We start from the raw sequence: 13,499 nt of genomic DNA on the forward strand, positions 1-13,499 counted from the left end.
TATTTTCTAACCAGAAACAAGTATTACAGTATACTTACTGTTATTCTAACTGGTACAAATGGCTGCAGAAGTTTTTCTGTAGAGTCAAAACTCACCTGTCAGAATAATAAAATACCAATTAAATCTCTCCTACTTTACCTCGATGGCCACTACAGCCTCAGCCTCTTAAACGTCCAGACACCACTTGTACTGTTCACTTCACGCAATGATCTCTTAGAATGCAGACTGTCTCATAGAAACCATATTGAGATCGTCATATGAATCTTTACTTATGGCTGATATATTTCAGAGATTACTTCAAAATGAGCCTAGTCAAGCAGTACAGCGCTGACATTAGGATTTTGTTTCCCCACTGAGCACAGTAATCTATTTTTTTTTTTATTAATAAAGAGGTTATATTCTCCTTAAAATCAAAAGTCAAATGAAACTGTCAATTGTGTCTAGCACACCATTCAGCAGTCAAAACTGGAGCAAGCTCTTTTACTTGCAGCATTTATTCAGATCCACAGAAGAATCATAGAATCATTGAAATTTACGGCACAGAAGGAGGCCATTTGGTCCATTGTGTCCGTGCCGGCTGAAAAAGACCTCTCCAACCTAATCCCACTTTCCAGCTCTTGGTCCGTAGCCTTGTAGGTTTACAGCACTTCAGGAGCATATCCAAGTACTTTTTAAATGCAATGAGGGTTTCTGCCTCTACCACCCTTTCAGTCAGTGAGTTCCAGACCCCCACCACCCTCTGGGTGAAAAAACTGCTCAACTTCCCTCTAATCCTTCTACCAATTACTTTAAATCTATGCCCCCTGGTTATTGACCCCTCTGCTAAGGAAAATAGGTCCTTCCTATCCACTCTATCTAGGCTCCTCATAATTTTATACACCTCAATCAAGTCTCCCCTCAGCCTCTGTTCCAAAGAAAACAACCCCAGCTTATCCAAACTTTCCTCATAGCTAAAATTCTCCAGTCCAGGCAACATCCTCGTGAATCTTCTCTGTACCCTCTCTAGTGCACACATCTTTCCTGTAATCTTCTCTGTACCCTCTCTAGTGCAATCACATCTTTCCTGTAATCTTCTCTGTACCCTCTCTAGTGCACACATCTTTCCTGTAATCTTCTCTGTACCCTCTCTTAGTGCAATCACATCTTTCCTGTAATCTTCTCTGTACCCTCTCTAGTGCAATCACATCTTTCCTGTAATCTTCTCTGTACCCTCTCTAGTGCAATCACATCATTCCTGTAATCTTCTCTGTACCCTCTCTAGTGCAATCACATCTTTCCTGTAATCTTCTCTGTACCCTCTCTAGTGCAATCACATCTTTCCTGTAATCTTCTCTGTACCCTCTCTAGTGCACACATCCTTCCTGTAATCTTCTCTGTACCCTCTCTAGTGCACATATCTTTCCTGTAATCTTCTCTGTACCCTCTCTAGTGCACACATCTTTCCTGTAATCTTCTCTGTACCCTCTCTAGTGCAATCACATCTTTCCTGTAATCTTCTCTGTACCCCCTCTAGTGCACACATCTTTCCTGTAATCTTCTCTGTACCCTCTCTAGTGCACACATCTTTCCTGTAATCTTCTCTGTACCCTCTCTAGTGCACACATCCTTCCTGTAATCTTCTCTGTACCCTCTCTAGTGCACACATCTTTCCTGTAATCTTCTCTGTACCCTCTCTAGTGCACACATCTTTCCTGTAATCTTCTCTGTACCCTCTCTAGTGCAATCACATCTTTCCTGTAATCTTCTCTGTACCCTCTCTAGTGCAATCACATCTTTCCTGTAATCTTCTCTGTACCCTCTCTAGTGCACACATCTTTCCTGTAATCTTCTCTGTACCCTCTCTAGTGCACACATCTTTCCTGTAATCTTCTCTGTACCCTCTCTAGTGCACACATCTTTCCTGTAATCTTCTCTGTACCCTCTCTAGTGCACACATCTTTCCTGTAATCTTCTCTGTACCCTCTCTAGTGCACACATCTTTCCTGTAATCTTCTCTGTACCCTCTCTAGTGCACACATCTTTCCTGTAATCTTCTCTGTACCCTCTCTAGTGCACACATCTTTCCTGTAATCTTCTCTGTACCCTCTCTAGTGCACACATCTTTCCTGTAATCTTCTCTGTACCCTCTAGTGCACACATCTTTCCTGTAATCTTCTCTGTACCCTCTCTAGTGCACACATCTTTCCTGTAATCTTCTCTGTACCCTCTCTAGTGCAATCACATCTTTCCAGAACTGTACGCGGTACTCTAGCTGTGGCCTAACTAGTGTTTTATACAGTTCAAGCATAACATCCTTGGCTAAGGAAAGTATCCCATATGTCTTCTTAGCCACCTTATCTACCTGTCCTGCTACCTTCAGGAATCTGTGGACATGCACTAAAAGCTCCCTCTGTTCCTTTACACTTCTCAGTGTCCTACCATTTATTGTGTATTCCCTTGCCTTGTTAGCCCTCCCCAAATGCATTACCTCACACTTCTCTGGATTGAATTCCATTTGCCACTTTTCTGCACACCTGACCAGTCCATTGATATCTTCCTGCTGTCTATAGCTTTCTTCCTCACTATCAACCACACGGCCAATTTTTGTATCATCTGCAAACTTCTTAATCATGCCTGTAGTGTATGTAACCTGTACCACCTTAAGAGGATACCTTAAGGTGATGGACTACTTTTTGATGGCTCCTGTACATTGTAGTACCGGTGGTGACCACACCGGTATATAAACCCTGCGGAGCAAAGTGTATCTCAGTTCAGCCCTGACCCTCAATCACTAAAGACCTGTTTACTTACTTCTGTAGTCTGTGTCCTGTTATTCAGTATAACTGCAATTGAAAACACAGACTCAACAGTGGTGACGAGTCTGATCTTACCTAGCAGCAGTTTTGCATCAAAGGAAGCTTCGTCCTCAGAAACAGGCGTCGAACAAGGGCATCCACCCTCAACATCCTGCTGAGCACTGCATCGCACGGGAGGCCATCGGGAACCCGGGTTGGTTTCTGGCCACGAAGTCAAACATCAGTGATCATCCCTTCAACGACAGCGGCGGGTAAGCCCGATTGAGCGGCACGGGGGGGAAGTCGGCTGAGTTGTCAGTGGGAGAAGGGGAGGGAAAACGACAAAAAAAGGGTGGAGAACACGACCGCAGCCGGTGTCAGGGGCCGGGCTGCAATCAGGACAGAGACGCGCAGCAACCAGAAAGCGTTTATGGCCACAAGGACCGCGGGAGCGGCGGGGAACAAGAGCAGCAGCGCAGGGAAAAATAAAGGACCGCTGGGAGGCGTGAACGGCAACAGCGTGGGAATCGCCATTTTGAGTCGGCGGGGGAAGAAGACAAGCGCAGGAAAAGCCGCCAAGCGCGGGAAAAGCCGCCATCTTAAATAGAAAAAAAAAGGATAAATAATATCCGAAGGGAAAGGTGAAACTCAGCAAGGATGCCAAAAACGGGAAACATCACCGCTTTTGATAACGATGTGGAAGATTGGGCTACTTATGTGGAACGCATCGAAGTTTACTGTACAACGAATGAGATACCGGATGATAAGAAAGCACTAATCCTATTAAACTCGATGGGTGCGAAGACGTACGGGTTATTAAGGAACCTTGTAACACCAAACAAACCAGTAGGGAAGAGTTTCACGGATATTGTTACTATCCTGCAGGAGCATTTAAACCCCACGCCACTGCTGATAGCGGAACGATTTAAATTCTACAAAAGAATTCAACTTAAAGAAGAAAGCAACGCTGAATTCCTAACAGAACTGCGCAAGTTATCAAACTACTGCCAGTTCGGAACAGGACCAGCAGACGCACTGAGAGATAAGTTTGTGTGTGGGCTCCTAAGGGAAGGAACCCAGAAGCGACTGCTAGAGGAAAAGGACCTTACGCTGGACAAAGCTTTCAGCATTGCAGCATCCCACGAGGCAGCAGCACGGGGTGCTGCAGAGATACAGCAAAGGCCATTGGAATTCAGCACCAATGAAATGGCATTGGGCACAGTAAAGTGCTATCGTTGTGGAAGGACAACGCATGACCAGAACCAGTGCTGGTTCAAAGATAAAGAATGCAGGCAATGTGGCAAACTTGGTCACATAGCGAGAGTATGCCGGTCAGGAAAGAAGACCAACAGCAAAAAGTCACTGCAGGAGAAGTACAAAAAAGTACACAAGGTGACAGAGAACAGTTCGGATGAACAGACGACGGATTCAGACTCCAGCAGTAAGCAACTGGGTTGTCTGAAAATACATAATGTGGGTAACACAGCAGACCACCAAACTATCTGGGTCATGCTTCGGATAGCAGGAGTCCAAGTGAAGATGGAATTGGACACTGGGTCGGCATTAACGGTCATGAATAAGCAAGATTACAAAAGGTTATTCTCGCACATTCCCCTGAGGGATACGGAGATTGTATTGAAAACATACACGGGGCAAATAGTATACCCCAAAGGAAAGATAAAAGTAAACGTGGTCTACAATGGTAAAGAAAGTCAGAAAATGGACTTGTATGTGTTACCTGATGGAGGTCCGCCACTACTGGGACGGGAATGGATCCAGAGAATAAATGTGGACTGGCATTCCATACAAGCACTGACTGTAGATGCCTGTAAGGAGGACGACGTCAAACCTAAACGACTGTCCAAAATCTTAGACGATGCTAAGGAGGTGTTCCAACAGGGACTTGGAACACTGAAAGGAATTACGGCAACCATCAAGGTTGAAGAACATGCAAACCCAAAATTTTTCAAAGCCAGACCGGTGCCTTATGCGATATGACCTGCTGTGGAAGCAGAGCTGGAAGGGCTAGAACGTTCAGGGATACTGTCCAAGCTGGACTGGAGTGAATGGGCTACACCCATTGTTCCTGTCATGAAGCGTTCATTGAGCAACAAGCCGGGGGAACCTGGGAAGGTTTGCATCTGTGGCGATTTCAAGATCACTGTTAATCCGGTTCTTCACATGGTGCAATATCCGCTTCCGCGGATTGAAGATATCTTCGCTTCGCTGTCTGGCGGGAAACACTTCACTAAGATAGACCTGGCGCAGGCGTACCTACAGATGGAAGTTGATGAAGCGTCACGTCAGTATCTCACGATCAACACGCATAAGGGCTTATATCGGTATAATAGACTGGTTTTTGGAGTGGCATCGGCTCCAGCGATTTGGCAAAGGGCCATGGAGCAGGTATTGCAGGGAATTCCAGGCACACAATGCTACCTGGATGACATCCTGATTACAGGAGATAACGATAAGGATCACCTCGCGAATTTGGAGCAGGTGCTCATCAGATTGAAAGAATATGGGCTCAGAGTTAATCGCCAGAAATGCGAGTTCTTTCAAAAGCGAATCTTGTACTGTGGCCACGTCATTGACCGGGAGGGGCTCCATAAGTCACCTGACAAGATCGAAGCTGTTGTAAAAGCTCCTGCACCGGAAAATGTATCCCAGTTGAGGTCGTTCCTCGGGTTGGTTAACTATTACCACAAGTTTCTTCCAAATTTATCCACGGTGTTACACCCGCTAAACACTCTTTTGCAAATGGGAATACCATGGAAGTGGAGCGATGATTGTAAGCAGGCTTTTCAAAAGAGCAAGGCACTGATCACCTCTAAGGAAGTGTTGGCTCACTTTAACCCAACGCTGCCTATTCGCTTAGCTTGTGATGCTTCTCCATATGGTATCGGGGCAGTGCTCTCACATAAGTTTCCAGATGGCTCGGAAAGGCCAGTCGCTTTCGCATCCAGATCATTGACCTCCGCTGAGCGCAACTATGCTCAGATAGATAGGGAGGCTCTCAGCCTCGTGTGGGGAGTTAAGAAATTTAACCATTACCTGCAAGGCCAAAAGTTTATGCTGCTGACAGATCACCAGCCGTTGGTTTCCATTTTCAACCCTAAGAAGGGTGTTCCGGTAATGACGGCGCAGAGGCTTCAGAGATGGTCCCTTTTCCTAGGGGCACATCAATATGATATTGAATTCAAAGGTACAAAGCAACATGGTAATGCTGATGGGCTGTCGCGCCTGCCACTACCTACAGCGGAAGAGGCACCGGCAGTTGACCCTGTCGAGATATTTCACTCGACCATCATCGAATGCTTACCAGTCACCAATGCGGGTATTGAGAGAGAGACCCGAAATGACCCGACACTGTCTCGGGTCTACGACTTGACAGTGAAGGGATGGCCAGCACATGGCGAACCACTGTTACCAGCATTCTCAGCCAGACGAGAACAGCTGTCCGTATGTCAAGGAACATTGATGTATGGAACAAGGGTGATTATTCCTCCTAAATTAAGAGAGTTCTGAAAGAATTGCACGAAGGTCATCTGGGGGGAGTCAAGATGAAAATCCTTGCTAGGGCTTATGTGTGGTGGCCAGGTATCGACAAACAAATAGAGGATCTGACTAAAAGCTGCTCAGGGTGCCAAAAAGTTCAAAATGCACCTCCAATTGCACCGCTGCATCCGTGGGAATGGCCTTCAGCCCCATGGCAATGTGTGCATATCGACTTTGCAGGTCCATTCATGGATTCCATGTTTTTGATAGCAGTAGACGCACATTCTAAATGGCCAGAAGTGATTAAGATGTCGACCACTACCTCTGAGAAGACGATCGCAGTTCTAAGAACCATATTTGCAAGGAATGGGTTGCCGGAGCAAATATGTTCAGACAACGGACCACAGTTCGGGTCAGAAGAATTCCAGAAATTCATGAAAAAGAATGGGGTGAAACACTATACATCTGCCCCATATCATCCGGCTACAAATGGGTTGGCCGAGAGATTTGTACAAACGTTCAAAAAGGCGGTAAAGGCCATGAGTGAAGACCATATTCCACTACAACACAAGGTGGACAATTTCCTGATGGCGTATCAAAACGCCACGCATGCAGTGACAAATCAAAGCCCTGCCATAATGTTCTATAACAGAAGGTTGCGGTCCCGGTTGGATTTGTTAAAACCCAATGTGTGACGGGAAGTCGAAAACAAGCAATTCCAGCATGTAAATAACAAGGCCACTCGTAGTTTTGCAGTAGGACAACCAGTGTTGGCCAGGGACTATAGGGATGATAAATGGCAACCTGGAACAATTCGTGCACGACAAGGACCCTTGATGTACACGGTAGACGTTGGAGAGAACGTAATACGACGTCATGCTGACCAACTTGTGGAATCGAGAACAAGGGTCGACCCCATGTCTACGGCAGAGACACCAGTTGAAGAACTTATTGAGCCTGTAGCATCTACCTCAGACTCGAACGTATATGATGATGTTCAATCCATAGGAGATCAAGTGGATGAGTCACCCCAGCAACGAGAACCAGAGACCCCCGAAAGGCGTTATCCGGACCGGATCAGGAGGCCTCCTCAGAGACTGAATCTTTGAACAGTTTTGTGTGTAAATTGTATATATGTTATCCATGTAATGTTTAATTTGGGGTGTACACTGTTAAGCTAAAAGGGGAAGAATTGTAGTGTATGTAACCTGCACCACCTTAAGAGGATACCTTAAGGTGATGGACTACTTTTTGATGGCTCCTGTACATTGTAGTACCGGTGGTGACCACACCGGTATATAAACCCTGCGGAGCAAAGTGTGTCTCAGTTCAGCCCTGACCCTCAATCACTAAAGACCTGTTTACTTACTTCTATAGTCTGTGTCCTGTTATTCAGTATAACTGCAATTGAAAACACAGACTCAACAATGCCCCCTACATTGAAGTCTAAATCATTGATATATACCACAAAAGCAAGGGACCTAGTACTGCAGAACCCCACTGGAAACAGCCTTCCAGTCACAAAAACACCTGTCGAACATTACCTTTTCCTTCCTGCTACTGAGTCAATATTGGATCCAACTTGCCACTTTCCCCTGGATCCCATGGGCTTTTACTTTTCTGACCAGTCTGTCATGTGGGACCTTGTCAAAAGCCTTGCTAAAATCAATGCAGACTATATCAAACGCGCTACCCTCATCGATCCTCCTTGGTACATCATTAAAAATTCAATCAAGTTAGTCAGACATGACCTTCCCTTAACAAATCCATGCTGACTGTCCTTGATTAATCCGCGCCTTTCTAAATGACAATTAATACTGTCCCTCAGAATTTTTTCCAACACTCCTCCTCCTTAACTACAATGCCTGCATCGTCCCCCTATTTTGTGAAGACAAACGCAAAGTATTCATTAAGAGCTATACTCACGTCTTCTGCCTCCACACACAGGTTACCTTTTTGGTCTCTAATAGGCCCTACTCTTTCTTTAGTGATCTTCTTGCTCTTTATGTATTTATAAAACATCTTTGGGTTTTCCTTGATTTTACTTGCAATATTTTTTCATGCCCTCTCTTTGCTTTCCTAATTTCCTTTATAATTTCACCCCTGCACTTTCTATACTCCTCTAGGCGTTCTGCAGTATTTAGCTCTCGGTATCTGACATAAGCTTCCCTTTTTTGCTTTATCCTACCCTTGACATCCAGGGGGCTCTAGATTTGGGAGTCCCACCCTTTTTCTTTGTGGGAACATATTTGCTCTGAACCCTCACTATCTCCTCCTTGAATGTGCTCTGACGTTTGCCAAAGCATATCTCGCTTAGTAAAATTGGCCATTCTCCAATTCAGTTATTTGAAAACATTTGCTGCTTTATCTGAGATGTTAATCCTTATAATTAATAAACTTTGGTGCATAATTGTAATAATAATAAAATGTAATAAGCTAAAGATACCACAATTTGTAGAAATGCAAGAAAAGAAACAGAATACTAAAGTGTAACGCTTGTTGATAAAATTGCACGTGCACACACAATTTCATCAACAATGTAAACTGCAGTGAGCTTTCTGAAATGTAACTACTTCCTACCTGCACCTCAGGTGACTGCACTTCATTACAGATAGGCTGAAGCAGTTTAAGGGTGTCATCCTTTCCATCAGAGAGTTCAGCTAAGATCTGGTTATCAGAGTTTTCAGCTTTTCCTTCCAGCATTACACCATTGTGTCGTCCAGTATTGTCAATCTGAGCACTGCTGGCAAGTATTTTGGATTCTGCATTAAGACAACTTTTTAAGTGCGGTGCAGGTTCATCCCACATCACACTGCCAGAATTAGAGTTCCTTCTTTCAGCTCCATGCACGATAGCAATGTCCACCTTGCTTATTGTAGCGAGAGAGCCTCTAGTGCTATTCAAAGCTTGGTGGGAAACATTTGAAGAGTTTTCTTCTGGCTGATTACTACAGGCCACATCATTTGGCATGCTTTTCTGGGATGCTTTTTCTTCCTTCTAGAACATGGAAGACAAATACATTGCTTCAAAATTACACAACCTCAAATTTTGTTTGCTGGATACTTTATAAAACTTATAAATAGATCCTTAATCTCAGATAAAGTTCACAAGTTAAACTTCTTTACTTCTATTTCTTTTACATTCTCTGGATGTGGGCGTCGCTGGCAAGGACAGTTTTTATTCCCCATCCCTAGTTGCCCTTGAGGGGTGGTGGTGAGTCTTCTTCTTGAACCGCTGCAGTCCGTGTGGCGAAGGTGCTCCCACAGTGCTGTTAGGTAGGGAGCGCCAGGATTTTGACCCAGCGACGATGACGGAACGGCAATTATATGTTGGTGTGTGACTTGGAGGGGGAACTTGGAGGTTATGATGTTCCCTTGCTCCTGCTGCCCTTGTCCTTCTAGGTGGTGGAAGTAGCAGGTTTGGGAGGTGCTTCTTTCATAGCACGTGTCACATACTATAATAATGCAAACTCATACACACATCAACATGGGATGTCATGGATTAATGGGACAGACTCAACCCCCATTCAGTTCAGTTCTATTCTAGCTCTGTCACATTACTTTGGGGAGCCACCAAGCTCTCGGCAGGTGCCTGGTTTGGGGGTGGGGTTAATGGAATTCAAATGAGGTTTGTCCATTGGGTTGTTCTTCCTTTCCCCCTGCTGGCTGGCCCAGAGCAGCATTGAGCATGGCCTTTGAGGTGGCTGTCAGCACTGCCCTTGGACACCAGAGGGTGTATGGCGTGGGAGGGGCCAATAAGTGAGAGCACCAGAGAGAAAACAACATTGCAACAATACTTTCATAAAGAAAGGAAAGTAAAGGCAAATGTAGAGAAAACAGGTGTATCATCTTATGAATGAAAAATATCAGAAGTTTCTGCAGGCAACATATTGGTGCACAGAATAATTAGACTAATGATTAAAATATTAAACTGAAAAAATACCATAAATTTTCACCAGGGCACTACTCAGTACTTGCTCCTGACCTTTATATATTTCCTGGTGGGGTCCAAGTCCTGCAAAGGGTCCCCAGATTCACGCTCTGACTCATGCTTTAATGTCACAGTAGAAGCAATAACGGGTTTAGATTCTAAAGAGGTTTTCTTACGTGTCTTTATAGCTTTCCTATAATATATAAAAATAGTATTTCAAATAATGTCAACAACTATACACCAGAAATAAGCACAATATCACAAGATAGTTATGGGTGAGAATGGCCATTCGTCCTGTATAAATTCATCCACACAGAAAGAATCTAGAATCTCCCCGTTTCAGTATCCAATTGTTTCTTAAATGCTTTCAGGGCTTTCACCTCCACTACTCTATCTGAAAGTTTATTGTTGATCACAAGACTATCTATATATATAAAAATGTAGATCACTGTGTCAAGAAGAATTTCCTGACATCTGTTTCAAATGTATCTTTTACCAGTTTAAACCAGTGTCTCCTTCTCATACTCTTGCAATTTTTCCAATCCCTTAGCTATCTTATATACCTCTGTGAGATCACCTCGCACACAACTCCTTTACAGACTGAATAGCTCAAGTTTGTCTAGTCTTTCCTCATAACTCAGACCATTGACACCAGGGATCAGTCTCATAGACTGCCTCCAGTACTTGAATGCTCCCCTCGTGTTTCGGCAACCAGAACTGGACACAGTATTCAAGGTGCGGTCTAAACAGAGCATTGTACAGTTTTGGTCATGACTTCCTCTTACTGATATTCTGTTTTGGCTATGTAATTCAATATTTCATTGGCTTTGTTCACTGTTCCTCTGCATTGGTTGAACATGTTTCGCATCGAGTCTACTAAGACTCGTCGGCAGTTTGCTTCTGATTGACAAAGATTGCTATGGTTATCTTCGCCCCCAAATAAGTTACTTCAATGTAGAGAAAAAGTAAATGTGTGATTAATTTGATCAAAGATTTAATTCAACAATTTTTATTTTTACGTTAGTTATAAAATATACATACGCTTTTGTGGCTTCCAAAAACAAGGCAATGTGACTCTTGATGTATGACTTCCTGAGAACGGCTTTCACATCTGGCCGTTCCTCAGGCCTTCTGCTCAACATGCTACTTATCAGCACTTCCAGCTGTTCACTGTATTCCTTTGGTATAGGTGGCAGCTACACAAGAAAACAATATTATGCAGAAGTCTCCATATCATTTTATTCTAAATATATAGTCTCATGTATCTTCTAAGTTCTACTGCTCATTTTGAAGCTGGTATTCTCACTTTTATCATACACTCATTTTCTTCAGCTACTAGTAGACCGCATTGCGGCGCTGGAGCTGCGGATGGATGAGTTTTGGAGCATTCACGATGCTGAGAGGGTCATGAGTAACACGTTTAGTGAGTTGGTCACCCCGCAGGTAAGGGCTGCACAGGCAGAAGGGAAATGGGTGACCATCAGGCGGAGCAGTAGAAGCAGGCAGGTAGTGCAGGGGACCCCTGTGGCCATCCCCCTCTCAAACAGGTATACCGATTTGGATACTGTTTAGGGGGATGACTTACCAGAGGAAGGCAGCAGCAGCCAACTTCCTGGCACCAGGGGTGCTTCTGCTGCTCAGGAAGGGAGGAAAAAGAGTGGGAGAGCAATAGTGGTAGGGGATTCTATCGTAAGGGGAACAGATAGGCGTTTTTGTGGCCGTAGACGTGACTCCAGGATGGTTTGTTGCCTTCCTGGTGCCAGGGTCAAGGATGTCACTGAACGGCTGCAGGGCATTCTGAAGGGGGAGAGTGAACAGTCAGAGGTCGTGGTTCACATTGGGACCAATGACATGGGTAGGAAGAGGGATGAGGTCCTGCAGCAAGAATTTAGGGAGCTAGGTAGCAGATTAAAGAGCAGGACCTCAAAGGTTGTAATCTCTGGATTACTCCCGGTGCCACGTGCTAGTGAGTATAGGAATAGGAGGATAGAGCAGATGAATGCGTGGCTAAAGAGTTGGTGCAGGAGGGAGGGCTTTGGTTTCCTGGATCACTGGGCCTGCTTCTGGGGAAGGTGGGACTTGTACAAGTCGGATGGGTTGCACCTGAACCAGAACGGGACAAATATCCTTGCGGGGAGGTTTGCTAGCACTGTTCGGGGGGGGGGGGGGGGGGGGGTTAAACTAACTTGGCAGGGGGATGGGATACAGAGTGGAGCTATAATAGGGGGTGATGTACAGCCAAATATAGAGGAAAAAATAAGTCAGACTGGAAGGCAGAGCAAATATGTAACGGCACAAGGGAGTAGGGCAAGGCTAAATGGCATTTATTTTAATGCAAGGAGTCTTACAAATAAGGTGGATGAACTGAAGTTGTTGCTGAACACATGGGAGTATGATATTGTTGCTATCACGGAGACATGGTTGAGGGAGGGGCAGGACTGGCAGCTCAATATTCCGGGGTATAGAATCTTCAGGCGAGACAGAGAGGGGGGTAAAAGAGGAGGGGGTGTCGCAATATAATTAAGGAGACAATTACTGCTGTAAGGAGGGATGATATATTAACAGGTTCCTCTAATGAGGCCATATGGGTTGAACTTAAAAACAAAAAGGGGGCTAGCACTTTGCTGGGAGTCTACTATAGGCCCCCAAACAGCCAGGGGGAGATAGAGGAACAGATATGTAGGCAAATCTCAGAGAAGTGTGCAAATAATAGGGTAATTATAGTGGGGGATTTCAACTTCCCTAATATTAACTGGGATAGTCAGAGTGTGAAAGGCTTAGAGGGTGCAGAATTCTTAAAGTGCATACAGGAGAGCTTTTTGAGCCAGCATGTAGAAAGTCCTACAAGAGAGGGGGCGGTACTGGACCTAATTCTAGGGAATGTGGCCGGGCAAGTGGTAGAAGTGTTAGTAGGTGAGCACTTTGGTGACAGTGACCATAATTCGGTGAGATTTAAGGTAGTCATGGAAAAGGACAAGGATGGACCGGAAATAAAGGTTCTAAATTGGGGGAAGGCCGATTTTAATATGATAAGGCAGGATCTGGCCGATGTGGACTGGGATCAGCTACTTGAAGGAAAATCCACATCGGAGCAATGGGAGTCTTTCAGAAAGGAAATCGAGAGAATACAATGGCAACATGTTCCCGTAAAGGTCAAGAGTGGGACCAACAAGCCCAGGGAACCTTGGATGTCAAGGGATATATGAGAATGGATTAGGAAAAAAAGGGGGGCTTTTGGCAGATACAAAGGACTAAAGACAGAGGAAGCCATAGAGGAGTATAAAAAGTGCAGGGGGA

At 44.7% G+C, this 13,499-nt stretch overlaps 1 protein-coding gene across 2 annotated transcripts in view; it reads right to left on the bottom strand.

Annotated features, from left to right (window-relative positions):
• nek4 (NIMA-related kinase 4) overlaps positions 1–13,499 on the bottom strand; it is a 48,837-nt gene that overhangs the window by 12,516 nt on the left and 22,822 nt on the right. For both annotated transcript variants that reach the window (XM_086001838.1, XM_086001837.1), the window contains exons 5-8: positions 11,244–11,398; positions 10,257–10,395; positions 8,853–9,269; positions 39–95 (exon numbers count right to left, since the gene is read on the bottom strand). In XM_086001838.1, the coding sequence (XP_085857964.1) occupies positions 39–95; positions 8,853–9,269; positions 10,257–10,395; positions 11,244–11,398 (768 nt within the window). The remainder of the gene's footprint in view (positions 1–38; positions 96–8,852; positions 9,270–10,256; positions 10,396–11,243; positions 11,399–13,499) is intronic.

The sequence above is a fragment of the Somniosus microcephalus genome, chromosome 11 (genome assembly GCF_052327205.1).
Source record: "Somniosus microcephalus isolate GS21.2 chromosome 11, FLI_Smic_1.0, whole genome shotgun sequence".
Classification (NCBI taxonomy): Eukaryota; Metazoa; Chordata; class Chondrichthyes; order Squaliformes; family Somniosidae; genus Somniosus; species Somniosus microcephalus.